The sequence below is a fragment of the Panthera uncia genome, chromosome B1 (genome assembly GCF_023721935.1).
Source record: "Panthera uncia isolate 11264 chromosome B1, Puncia_PCG_1.0, whole genome shotgun sequence".
Lineage (NCBI taxonomy): Eukaryota > Metazoa > Chordata > Mammalia > Carnivora > Felidae > Panthera > Panthera uncia.
Window position 1 is genome coordinate 152,978,671 of NC_064811.1, and position 13,456 is coordinate 152,992,126.

Genomic DNA, 13,456 nt, shown 5'->3' on the forward strand with positions numbered 1-13,456 from the left:
TCTCTATGAAGTTGACTACTCTAGGTACCATCTAAGTGGAATCATACAGTGTTTCTCTTTGTGGCTGGTGTATTTCATTTAGCACGATGCCCTCAGGGTTCACCCACATAGCATAGGTCAAAGTTTCCTTCCTTTTCCAGGCTGAGCAATATTCCATTGCATGTATGTTACACACTCATTCCTTCATTCATCTAGGGGCAGTTGTGTTGTTTCCACCTTTAGACAATTGTGGATAATGCTGCTATGAACATGGTATACAAATACCTCTTCGAGGCCCAACTTTCAGTCCTGGGCATATACCCAGAAGTGGAATTGCGGGATCATATGGTAATTCTATGTTTAGTTTTTTGAGGACCCACCATACTGTTTTCCAGAATGGACGCACCATGTTACATTCCTACCAACAATGTGCAACAGTTTCACTTTCTCCACCTCCTTGCCAACACTTGTTATTTTTTGGAGGTTTTTTGGTTTTGTTTGTTTGTTTGTTTTAACAACAGTGACCCTAATGGGTGTGGTGATATCTCATTGAGGTTTTATTTGCACTTCCTTAAAGATTAGTGATGCGGAACATCTTTTCATGTGCTTACTGGCCATCTGGATATCTTCTTTGGGGAAAAGTCGACTCAAGTCCTTTGCCTATTCATACATCTGTTGTTGTCGTTGTTGTTGAGTTGTTAAGAGATCCTCACATACCATGGATATTATCCTTTTATGAGATAGGAGATTAGCATATAAGTTTCTTGAGGTCAGAAACCTGTCTTAATGTTCTCTTAATCCCCCCAAGCACCTGACACCTACTGGATGTTCCATGAATGCTCACAAAAGAATGATCACAAAGTGTGGTAGGTCAGAGGCAAGTTGAAACTAAGTTTGCAAAAGGAATGGGAAGGACATTTTCCAGGCAGGCTCAAGACCCATGAGCTCTGGAGGGAAGCCAGGAAATTAGGGAGCCTCCTGTTACCTGGAGATGAAGAGGAGGGTGCAGAGAGTGAATCAATTCTTGGTCTTTATTTAAAAGAAGGCAAGGAGAGTCCCACTCCCCAAACATCCCCTGAAGCAGCCATGCTTGAAGGTCAGGCGATGGGAGGTCAGGGGGACGGGGAGAAACTGGAAGAGGGCAGTCCCAGGGCAGGTGGGCACGCACCTGGGCATCTGAAAAACCCTCAAGGGTGACAGGAGGCAGGACACAGTACACAGGACTGCTGTGCCCAGACACACGTTAATGGGGGCCCTGGAGTCACAGACAACTAGCCGGCAGGTGGAAGCTGTGAATGACCGAAGGCCTGCCCTCTTCAAGAAACATAACATTTCAGGGTTTCTCTATTTCCTGGGAAAGAATGTGGTGACTGTAGGTTCAGGGAAGAGGGCTGGCGCAAGGAGATGTAGAGATTTGGGTGCTCTTCCTTGCATGGGGTTGTTGCAGGGATAAAGGAAGGAAGAGAGTGGGGAGCCCTGCCTAGATCCAGGCTCACGGCTGTGGGTGGGAGCAGCTGTGGGTGCCGTGGCAGAGGGCCCGCGGAAAGAGGTCTGCTCCCCATCAGGCCAGTGGGGACATTGAGCCTTCAACCTCCTGGAGGTGGACCTGAGGGATGGGATGGGGTTCGCTCAATTTATTCTGTTTCTGCTTCAGTAGAACACCTTCTCCAGATACGCATTCAGGAACATCCCAGTAGGGTCCAGCTTTTCTCGGATGGCACAGAACTTTGTAAAGGCTGGATACATTTTCTCAAAGTCCTTCCGGGTACAGTTGTGGGCCTGTGGAAGCAACCAGACACAACAGACCTTGTTCCCTAGAGCTGACGTTTCAGTGGGGCTGCAAACAGGCAGCCTTGTGTCTGTATGCCTGCACACGTGACCCTCCCACCCCCAGGCACACACACGCGTGAATGCGCACACATGTATCCACTTAACCGCACATGCGTGCATGCATACAAAATGCATGTACCCATACCTACACATGCATGTGTATGTGTGCACACATATGCTTGCACACACAAGCATGCATGCAAGTACACACATAATGTAAAGACCCAAACAGAAGAGAGGAAGTTCTTGGAAGGTAAAGACGGAAGGTGTTACAGCATTAACATTAAACTCTGGATTCCCTTTACCACCCCACAGTATGACAGTGGAGAGGGCTCTGCCCCCAATTCTATTGCTAACTAGTAAGTCCCATCACTTCTGAAGACTCTCAGTTTCCCTATCTGTTAAAGGGGCTCACTGACTCCTGCCTTACCCTGCTCACAGAGGTTTCCATGAGAATCGAATAAAATGAGAGATGAGAAATTTCTCTGAAAACTCTCAGGGCGACTTCACGGAGTACAATCACTGAGCTATTGGAACATGAATGTTGGGGGAAGCTGGGCCTGGGTCAGCTTCCTTCCTGTGACTTGCTTAGCCCTTGGATCCCAACTTCTGAGCCTTGGTCAGGCAGACGAACAGGGAAGAGAGGCGCCCTCTGGTGGGCCCCAAGCTCACAGCAGCTGCCAGGCTGATGGCCCTGTGAGCCACTCCCTGGCAAATCTTACCTTGGCCCAGTGGGGCCTGCCCCCGACCTTCTTCATGATGGTCTCGTAGGCCAGCCAGTAGTCCAGCCGTGGTATGTCCTTGCCATAGGGCCTGGTGGGGAGCAGAAGGAGGTAAGGCCCTGTCCCTGCCCTGAGCCCAACGCAGGGCTCAAACTCACGAACCATGAGATCACGACCTGAGCCGAAATCAAGAGTCAGGTGCTTAACTGACTGAGCCACCCAGGGGCCCCCTTCTCTGCTTAACTGAAACCCGTCTTCAGAATCCTTCTCAACACAGCATTTCAGGCTGTCAGAACCATCAACTAGGGTAGGCACATGAGACGGCATGCAATTGCCATTGCATGACATCCATCTCACACAGGGTGGCTATTCACATGAACGTTACCTATTGATTAATATGAATTATTGTAGTACTACGGGGAGGAAGTGGGAGTTGTAGGAACGCAAGGAAGAGAGACTATTTTCTGCTGCCAGGATCAAGGAAGTCTCGCTAGAGAGGGCAGCATCTGAACTGGCCTTGAAGGAGGGTCTTTCTCAGCTGAGGGGCTGCCTCCCCCAGCCCCACCGCTCCCAGCGAGCCAGTCACCTGTACATGATGATGTTCATGTAGCAGCTGTCCCTCTGGAAGCAGGGGCTCAGCAGGATATCATCCCCCCGGGTGAAGCGCACCTCCACAGGAAAGTGGGCCACCATCTTGGGGTGGGTCTCCAGCACGGCCTTCAGTTCCAGCAGTGCCTCCTTGGTCTTCTCTCTGCATGCAGCCCAGGGGGGCAGAACCCGGGCCTCGGGAAAGGGCCTCCGGGAGCCATCACACGAGGCTCTGCATGCCTGCCCCCCTCCCCCAGGGACAGGGGGCTCCCGGCTTCTAGGAGGCCCATGTTTAGCGGTTGCTCTCAAAGTCCTCCGCGTGGAAATGGAGCCTGTGAGTGTCTCCGCTGGAGAGCTGCCTCCTGCTCCTGGTCCTGCCCTGGGCCCCCCACCCAGTCAGGGGCTCCTCTCAGGTGTCCGGCCCCAGCTGCCCCACACCCTTGGCCTCTTCCTTTTCTGACAGAGTAAAATCAGTCTGATTGCAACACTTGCGCGTGTTCTAATATTCCCGCTGGGAGAGTGGTGCCCCAGCCCTTGAACACTGTAACAGAGGTCTCGCCTAAGCCCTGGGCACCGCTTCCCCCCTGTTCCTGGAGAGAGACAGAGAGGGGACCATTCAGAGAGAAAGCTGGGGATACAGACCTCACCTAGGTTCTTACCTGGGCTGCCGCCCAAGGCAGAGTCCCAGCCCCTGGCATGCTAGGTGGGCGCTGCCCCTCGAGGGACTGAATGTAGGGGACAGCTCTCCAGAGCAACAAGAAGCCGGGCAGGAAGCCCCACACTCCGCACCCGAGCCTGCCGTGACCCACCTCCGGGCTGCTGTCCCCGCAGAGGTAGAACAGCTTGGCACAAGGGTGCCGGAAGGGGACTCAGCCTCCAGTTTGCCCCCTACTCATAATGGATAGGTAGGACCAGGAGCCTGGTTGGCAGAGTACGCATCAGGGCTGCGTGGGGCACCCTTGAAGGGGGTCCCTTGGACACTGACCACCCCCCCTGCAGCCCGGCCGGCGCGGCCCCTACCTGGGGATGGCCCAGTCCTGGACATGCTGCTTGAAGCGGCACTCATAGGTGAAGATCTCGTGGCTGAGGTTGCTGCTTTCCCTCTTCCTCGTGAACAGGAGCCAGAAGAAGAAGCGATTGATCCAGCCCACGAGGCCTGGCAGGAAGGAACTGGAGGGGGGCAGGGCAGAGGGATGATCAGTAATCATACAATCCAGCACTTAGTGAGTGTCGCCTGTGTGCTTACAAACCTTGTGGCGGGGGCGGGGGGAGGGCGGGAGGTTCCATCCAAACCTCTGCCACTCCCACTTACCTGCGGCTTGGAAACCTTCCTGGGGATGCAGATAGCATTCCAAATCACCCTCCCAACACTTCCAGAAGCCACTTCTGGTTCGCCCCATGCATGCCACTACCCTCCTAGTGAGGGCTAGCTGGTTTTCAGTGTTTGGGGTTTTTTCCTTCTTAATTGTGGTAAAAAAAAATTGCCTAACATTAAATTTGCCGTCTTAGCCATTTTTAAGTACGAGGTTTAGCACTAAGTGTTACGTATATTCACATTGTTGTGCAAGGAATCCCCAGAATCCCACAAAGCGAAGCTCTGTCCCCAGTAAACAAGTCCCCAATTCCCCTGCTCCCCCTGCCAGCCCCTGGCGACCCCGATTCTACTATCTGTCTCTATAAATGTGACTGCTCTGGGGGCCTCACGTAAGTGGAATCATACAGTATTTGCCTTTTGTGACTGGCTTATGTCACTTAGCATAATGGCCTTAAGGTTCATCCATGTTGTAGCCTGTGCCAGAATTTCCTTCCTTTTTAAGGCCAAGTAAGATGCCATTATAAGCGTAGACCTCATTTGGTTTATCCACTCCTGCACTGGACACTTGGGTTTGCCTCCACGTTTTGGCTATTAAGAATGATGCTGCTGTATCGCTTCTCGGCCTTTTGGCTAAGATCAAGTGAAGAATAATGCTGCTGTGAACATGGGTGTGTAAATATGTCTTTAAGACCCTGCTTTTTTTAATATATTCAATACAATTTATTGTCAAATTGGTTTCCATACAACACCCAGTGCTCATCCCAACAGGTGTCCTCCTCTGTGCCCAGCACCCACTTTCCCCGCCCTCCCACCCCCCCATCAACCCTCAGTTTGTTCTCAGTTTTTAAGAGTCTCTTATGGTTTGCCTCCTTCCTTCTCCGTAACTTTTTTTCCCCCTTCCCCTCCCTCATGGTCTTCTGTTAAGTTTCTCAGGATCCACATAAGAGTGAAAACATATGGTATCTTTCTCTGCCTGACTTATTTCACTTAGCATCACACCCTCCAGTTCCATCCACGTTGCTACAAATGGCCAGATTTCATTCTTTCTCATTGCCAAGTAGTATTCCATTGTATATATAAACCACGATTTCTTTATCCGTTCATCAGTTGATGGACATTTAGGCTCTTTCCATAATTTGGCTATTGTTGAGAGTGCTGCTGTAAACATTGGGGTACAAGTGCCCCTATCCATCAGTACTCCTGTATCCCTTGGGTAAATTCCTAGCAGTGCTATTGCTGGGTCCTAGGGTAGGTCTATTTTTAATTTTGTGAGGAACCTCCACACTGTTTTCCAGAGTGACTGCACCAGTTTGCATTCCCACCAACAGTGCAAGAGGGCCGCCATTAAGACCCTGCTTTCATGGGGCACCTGGGTGGCTCAGCCAGGTGAGTGTCTGACTCCCGGTTTCTGCTCAGGTCATGATCCCAGGGTCAGGGGATTGAGCCTCATGTCAGACTCTGCACTGAGCGTGGAGCCTGCTTGGGATTCTCTTTCTCTCCCTCTACCCTTCTCTCTTGCTGTTGCTCACATTTTGTCTAAAAACAAAACAAAACAAAAAAAACAAAAACCAGAGAGAGAGAGAGAGAGACCCTGTTTTCAATTCTTTTAGAGACGCACCTGAAGAGGACATCAGCCCCGAGGCTGGTTATAGGGGCCTGTCCAGTCATCCCACTCACGAACCCAGCTCCTGCCAGCTCGGGGTCCTGGGAGCTGAACTGGCTCTAATCATGCCAGCTGTAGCGTGTGCCTCTCCTGGAGTCACTCAAGACTCCTGGTAACGAGGCTTAGTTTGACTTCTCCCTCCCGGCGGGTAGCCTCTTGTTAGAGCCACGCTCCCCAGAGGCCTGTCCCTGGTCTCATCCCGGCCGCCTCATTGTCTGTCAAAAATCCTTTCCAGGTGCTCAGAGCACCTCATGGGGGTTACAGAGAACAGCAGACCCAGACCCTTGCATCTTGCCACTTAGTGGGGGCACCAGGAGCCTTTGTGAGAAGGGAGGGAAGTGATGTCTAGTAAACAACCCAATTGTTGCTAGCGGCTCTACTTTATGTACTTGCAAACCACAGCTCAGAGAGGCTGAGCGATTTACCCAGAGTCACACAGCAGGGAAGTGAAGGTATGGATCAGAGTCCAGGGCCCCTTGAGTCCAAAACTCATGCTCTTTCCATGGCCCCAAGCTGCCGAGTTTCCGGGGACTCAGAAAGGGTACATGGGTACTTGCTTCAGGGGCGGGGTAGGAGACGGATGCCGTCTGTCTCAAGGCAGATGCTCTCTGGCATCTTAGAGGCCAGCTGGCTGTGGTGGGGCTTCCACTGGCCCCCAGGAGTAGGCTGTTCTAACCACAGGAGCTGAGCTTGGCCTAGGCCCTGGGTCACCCCCAGGGACCTGTTCCCAACCAACAGCCTGCCTTTCTGTCCTGGTCAGCTATGGCCACCGTCATCACTCCCACAGTGGACCACTACTAAACTCCTCAAAGACAGGCACCAAGCCTTTAATGTGGTATTTCTTACACAAATATCTAGGGGCCTCCTCTAGGTGCCAGGCATTGCTTGGGGCACTGGGGATCAAGTGTGACAGGACAGGCAGGGTTCCTGACCTTGCAGGGACACAGTGAGTCTTACTGTGAAGTAGCCGTTAAACCACCAAGTACAATCTGTTATTCACCATTCATTCTTGCACCTCTGGCACACGGCTGAGTGTGCACCCCAGAGCTGCGGGGATGAGTCTGGGTGGATACGGTTTCCAGAAGCAGCTAAGCCAAAGCCCCACGGGCTGAACTCAGAGGCTGTGGAGCTCTCACAGAGCACCCACTCGGGCCAGGAAGTGGCAGCTGTGATTTAGAGCCCAATTTATTTGCGCGCTCACTGGGATCGGGCTCCACAGGCACACGCACATAAAGCTGCCGAGAGGCTGTGATAGAAGCTAGAGGGAAAGCCTGGTGGGGCATTTTCCACTCTCACTCCCACCCATAATCTGCTGGATCGTGGTCCCCAGGCCGGCTTCCTCCTTGTCTTTTGCCTGCCCAGATGCATTAAGTCCTGTGTTGAGTTTCTCTCTCCTAACACCTTCCAGGCAGTTATTCACTCCAATGTGAGTCCCATCCGTGCACCTGTAGCTCCCCTACCCTGAGGAGACCCGATGCCAGGTGCCAAAGGTCTCAGCCACGTCCAGGACCGACAAGAACTCCAGCTAGTTTCCCAGGTCCTGTCATCAGTGCCACCTTTGATGGGCTCTTATGCCCTTTCAGTAGGCAAGGATTTCTTATGAAGACACTGTCCCAAAGGTAAAACAACAAACAGCTAAATTTCACTATACTAACATTAAATACATCTAACACTAAAATTTTTTTTAAAAGCCATAAAAGTGAAAGACAGAACAAACAGGGAGGTATTGCAGCCCAGAAACAGAGTGCTCAAAATATATACATAGAACCCTACAGCACAATAAGAAAAAAATACCCACCCAATTTTTAAAAAGAGCAAAATACATGAACAGGTGCTTCATAGAAGAGAAATCTAAAGGATCAATATACTAAAAAACCACACAACCTTACAAGTAATCATGGAGATAAGAATTAAAAACCACAGTGAGATACTATTTAATACACGTCACATGAAAATGTAAAATTTCGATCTCGACCAGCTTGTGGGGCACAGAGAATCTTACAGTGTGCGGCGAGGTCACTGGGTATAGCCACTTGGGAGAACAATTTGATCTGATAAGCCTGAAGATACTCATGCTCGATGACCCAGGAATTCCACTCATGAGTATACTCAAGACAAAAAAAAAAAAAAAAAAAAAAGCATCAGGAGCAGTGGTTGAGAATCCTCACAGCAATATGGTTTGTAATGGCAAAAGAAAGAAAGAAAGAAAGAAAGAAAGAAAGAAAGAAAGAAAGAAAGAAAGAAAGAAGAAAAGAAAGGAAAAGAAAAGAAAAACGAAAAAAAAATCTTGGAAATAACCCAAATACCCATTATTAGGAATATGGATTAAAAAAAAAAGAATATGGATAAACGCATTGTGATAAATGCATACAGTGAAAAATGATTAATCATTATTCATCACAGCTATCCATATCAACATGGATAATTATCACTATCGAAGCTGAATTACCAAATTTCTGATTTCAGGATTCATAAAACTAAAATATAAATAAAAGCAAGGGAGTGATAAACATAAAGTTCAGGGTAGTGATTACTTCTTGGTTACCCCTTGGAGAGTGTGGTCTGGGACTTCATAAGTCCATTCCTGGGGTGCCTGGGTGGCTTAGTCGGTTGAGTGTCTGACTTTGGCTCAGGTCATGATCTCGCAGTTCGTGGGTTCGAACCCCGTGTCGGGCTCTGTGCTGCCAGCTCAGAGCCTGGAGCCTGCTTCAGATACTGTGTTTCCCTCTCTCTCTGCCCCTTCCCCGCTCATACTCTGTACTCTCTGTCTCTCAAAAATGAATAAACATTAAAAAAATTTTAACATAAAGACCATTCCAATTGTACTCATGTTGTTTCATTTCTTAAGCTGGTGTGGTGGTAACCATGTGGATGCTTATTACATTACTCTTTTTTTTTTTTTAAGAGAGAGAGAGAAAGAGTGAGTGGGGGAGAGGGGCAGAGGGAGAGAGAGAGAGAGAGAGAGAGAGAGAGAGAGAGAGAGATAATCTTAGGCAAGCTCCACACTCAGCACAGAGCCCAATATAGGGCTTGATCCCACGACCCTGGGACCATGACCTGAGCCGAAATCAAGTCAGACACTCAGGTGACTGAGCTACCCAGGCACCCCACGTTATTCTTATTATTTTAATATGTTTTCTATATTATTTTGTATGTATAAAACTTTTCAAAAAATTTTTATATCATGTCATTCCATGTCTTGGCTGGATATAAAGTTACCATTCAAGAACCCATGAAACCTTCCCCATCACTGAGAGTTACGTATCTACCAGCAGACATGGAGTCTGAGCATAAGCCTAGATGTCAGGCTGGGAAGGGGGTAGAAAACAGGACATTATGAGATTTACATCACTTGGGGGCCAAAGAGTGGGACGCGGGCACTGGCATTTTATAAAAAGCTCCCCAGGTGATTTGAATGTGTAGGCAGGGTTGAAAATTCACTGCCCTAGACCCTAATTTACATGCATAAAGGCCAGGGTGTTATTCTTTTGGTGGACCGCATCCTCAACAGCACATGGCAGATGCTGGAAGAAGGTACCTTGCATTCCTACCTGATCCAGAGCAGGAACTCCAGTAAATAGAATCCAATGGCATAGTCCCAAAACCAGTTGGCTGAAGAGGAGGGGGGCTGGGGAGAAGAATCTGTAATCAGTTCAGGGCCAGAGCTCAGTTGCTTTCTGACCTATTATCATAGTGTCCCCCTACAGGGAGGTGTGTCCAAGAGTGGCTGCATGTGTGTGTAGAGGGGGTGACCTACCTGCCAGGACAATCGAAAGCCTCACTTCTTGGTGACCCAGCCAATTTGCATGCCCCACCCCTTTCGTTTCCTGCATATTTATGTCTTTAGGTATGTTTTTATTTTGCACAAGATGATGATGTGCATCTGTCCCTCCCCTTCTGAGCCCTGGAGGCAGGTGTCCAGCGATCACCGTTTACAAACCCCATGCCAGCCCTGTAACACACAGTAAGTGTCATCGCTTTTGCCTGACGTGGCCCATTAATGTTCATCCTAGGTGATGGTTTTGTGTTTTTCTGCTGAGAAGCAGCTCATTGGCTAAGGACATGGAGGAGAGACAAAACTGTTGCTTTCCTCACCTGTCCAGGTGGGGGTGGGCAAGACAGGGGCGTTGGAGGGAAGGTGGAGGTGGTCCGAGGGATAGCCCAGCTGCCTGGTACTCTACCTCATCCTGTCCTGGCCTCCCCACACCTCTGCTCCCCTCTCCCGCATCTAGGCTGTCCCCTGACCTCACTCCTGCACATCCCTACCTGTGGTCACATTAGACCCTTACTGGGCCAACTCTCCTTCCTCCTTCCACCCTGCCGCCTCGCCTGCTTCTGTCCTCACACTCAGTGATGCCCACCTTCATTTTCCCTCTCACACCTCACTGACCACCCGGGACAAGGACAAAGGTCAGCCACCCTGGGTTCTGCAGGCTGTGCGTGAGGACGGGAATGATGCTGTCGCTACCTTGTTGGTGTGGTCCTGGTAGATGACGCTGACGTTCTCGCTGTGCGGGAACCAGAGGAAGCGGAAGTATTCGGATTTCTTCAGGTGGCTGTCCAGGTTGTCGAGAACCTGACCTCGGCAGAAGGCAAAGGGAAAGACGGCGTGGGTCCAGGCTGATGGCGGGAAAGTACTGGAAGTCAGGGCCCGCAGGTGCCTCAGTTTCTCCCCAGCAAGAGAAAATAGTTAAAATTGTCCTAGCGTCGTCAAATGGCATGGAATGTGGCTTGTAATAGGCTGGACATCAGTGGTCCTTTTGCATGGTGACTTCCCCCAGCAGCTTAGAGGATAGAGATGGTTTCTTATTTGTCCCGGCTTGAACAATTCCTAGCGGTATGAGTTTGAGCAAGGTACCTGACACCTCTGTGCCTCAGTTTCCTCATCTGTAAAAGAGGACTAATAATAGTACCCCTGTCAGGACTGGTATGAAGATAAAATGCGCTAATGCCTAGAAAGTGCTCATGATGGTGCCACGAACATGGTAGGCACCGCATAGGCATAAGCTGTTGCTGCTGCTGCTGCTATTATTACCCTTCCATTGTCATTCACTGTCACCATCATCGTCCTTTATCTCCATACTGCCTAATACATCACAGGTCCTTAAAGAAATGAACAGGAGAGGGGCACCTGGGTGGCTCAGTCGGTTGAGCGTCCGACTTCAGCTCAGGTCATGATCTCACGTTCCGTGAGCTCGAGCCCCGCGTCGGGCCCTGTGCTGACAGCTCAGAGCCTGGAGCCTGCTTCGGATTCTGTGTCTCCCTCTGTCTCTGCCCCTCCCCTGCTCATGCTCTGTGTCTCTCTGTCTCAAAAATAAATAAAAACATTAAAAAAAAAAAGGAAATGAACAGAAGAATCTTGCTCTAATATGGCTCATTATTGCACTCCTAGAGATGAGATCACGGAGCAAATCATGTCTCCCTAAAACACATCAAGCAGATACAGGACAATTTCTGAGCCAAAGGGTAGACAGATTTGGTATTTGATGGGAAGCTGGGGATTGGGGAAAAGCACCACTGGTCTTGGGGTGAGTTCCGGGTTCGAGTCCTGGTCTGCAGCTTACCAAGCTGCACGACCTAGGAGGAGCCATGTACCTGAGCTTTGGTCTTCCCGTCAATAACATGTGGGCACTGGTGCAATGAAATAGATAATCTACATCAAAGCTCCCAGGACAGTGACTTCCATGTGGCATGTGCCCGAAGAACAGTTTTGGTTCTGGATTTGACCAATGCTAGCACACACACATCTAGTGTTCCTGTCCTATCCCCCCGAAGTCCCTAGCCGTGACTTCCAGAAAGCCCTTTGAAGCCTCTGGGTAGCATCTCTCCATCTGTAGAATGAAGACAGTAATACCTCTCTTTCCTTCCTTCCTTCCTTCCTTCCTTCCTTCCTTCCTTCCTTCCAGGGCTGTTGTGAGGGGCAGGGGAAATCAGGGGTTTGAAAGCACTGTAAACTCAACATGTGAGGGAGGGAGCAGGAAAGATGGAGGAAAAACAACAATAACACAGCAGCTTACTGACCAAATGCACTGTGGGGAATTGGACACCCAGCAGAGAAAAATGGCCGGATCCAATCACGGGTCAAGACGGTGTCCAAAGAGGTTGGTACGCTCGAGGGAGAACGGCCATTTCCACTGTCTGGCCAGGAAGGAAGGTGAAGCCAACATGAAGCACTGAGATGAGCCCCTCTAGAATTTACATGTGAGGTGTCTGAGAGCAGCGGAACTTTGGAATTCTGGGTCTCTGCCACGACTGTCGGGGAGGCCCCCTGACCAGCTCACCAGAGCATGGTGTAGCCGGGGATATGGAGACGGGTGGATGATTGTTGCATTCCAGTGATCTGCCTGTCGTCCTCCCCCTCTCCCACCCCACTCCAATCTGTTGGTCACCCTGTTGTATTTCTGCAAATGCCTCCCCAGTCTTCTCCTGAGACACATTGCTGCTGCTGTGAGATAGTCCACACCCTTCTTACCCATCACCCGTACTCCTGCATTCGCCTCATAATATGCCCCCTTTCTCATCTCTCCAGACAACTTCTACAGAGCATACGCAAAACACAGCTCAGAAATCCCCAGCAGCTCTCTACTGCCTAAAGAATAAAGCTCACACCGCTTAGTTCAGCATCCGGGACCTCCGTCCACAAACACTGTCCAATACAACAGCCCCTGTCCACAAGTGGCCATTGAGCACCTGAAAAGTGACTTATCCGAACTGAGATGGATGTAACTTAAATGCTCCTCATAAAGCCATCTCTTCCCCTTCTAAGTGGCTTCTAATTATATTGCATCCATCCCAGAATGACACTGCAGCTCTTGAAGCATCCGTCTCTGAAATTGGTCAATAGTCTCTTATAGGTCAGGGACTATCTCGTCCATCTTTGGTCCCTGCCAACACAGAGATCAGCAAAATTTTTCTGTAAAGAACCAGGCAATAAATATTTTAGACTTTGGGGGCCCTATGGTCTCTGTGGCAACTATTTAACTCTACCACGGTAGCATGAAAGCAGCCATAGACAATACATTAGCAATGAGTGTGGCTGTGTGCTAATAAAACTTTATTTACAAAAACAGGCAGTGAGCCAGAGTCTGCCTGCAGGCTCTAGTTTCCCTTGCCTTAGAGCTGCTGGCACAATGCCTTGTACAGAGAATGCCGGAGGACACTATCATTCCTTATTTGAAGAGAAAGGCCTTTCGTGCCATGCTGGAGGCTCAGGAAAGGTTGAGGAAGAAACTCCAGAGCCCCTGTCACTGTCACTTCCATCCTGACAGGGCAATGGACCCATGGTCCACAGGACTCTCCTGTGGGAAGCCTCTGGGCAGAGCTGACGTTCCCCTGGGAGAGCCAGGAATACAGCCTGGT

The 13,456-nt window shown here is 49.9% G+C and overlaps 1 protein-coding gene across 1 annotated transcript in view; it reads right to left on the reverse strand.

Moving 5' to 3' along the window:
- Positions 1–525: 525 nt before the first annotated feature.
- LOC125922477 (L-gulonolactone oxidase) overlaps positions 526–13,456 on the reverse strand; it is a 34,872-nt gene continuing 21,941 nt past the window's right edge. Inside the window, exons 8-13 of the mRNA XM_049630073.1 lie at positions 10,566–10,673; positions 9,649–9,725; positions 4,140–4,289; positions 3,118–3,282; positions 2,532–2,622; positions 526–1,758 (exon numbers count right to left, since the gene is read on the reverse strand). Coding sequence (XP_049486030.1) covers positions 1,630–1,758; positions 2,532–2,622; positions 3,118–3,282; positions 4,140–4,289; positions 9,649–9,725; positions 10,566–10,673 — 720 coding nt within the window. The 3' untranslated portion in view covers positions 526–1,629. The remainder of the gene's footprint in view (positions 1,759–2,531; positions 2,623–3,117; positions 3,283–4,139; positions 4,290–9,648; positions 9,726–10,565; positions 10,674–13,456) is intronic.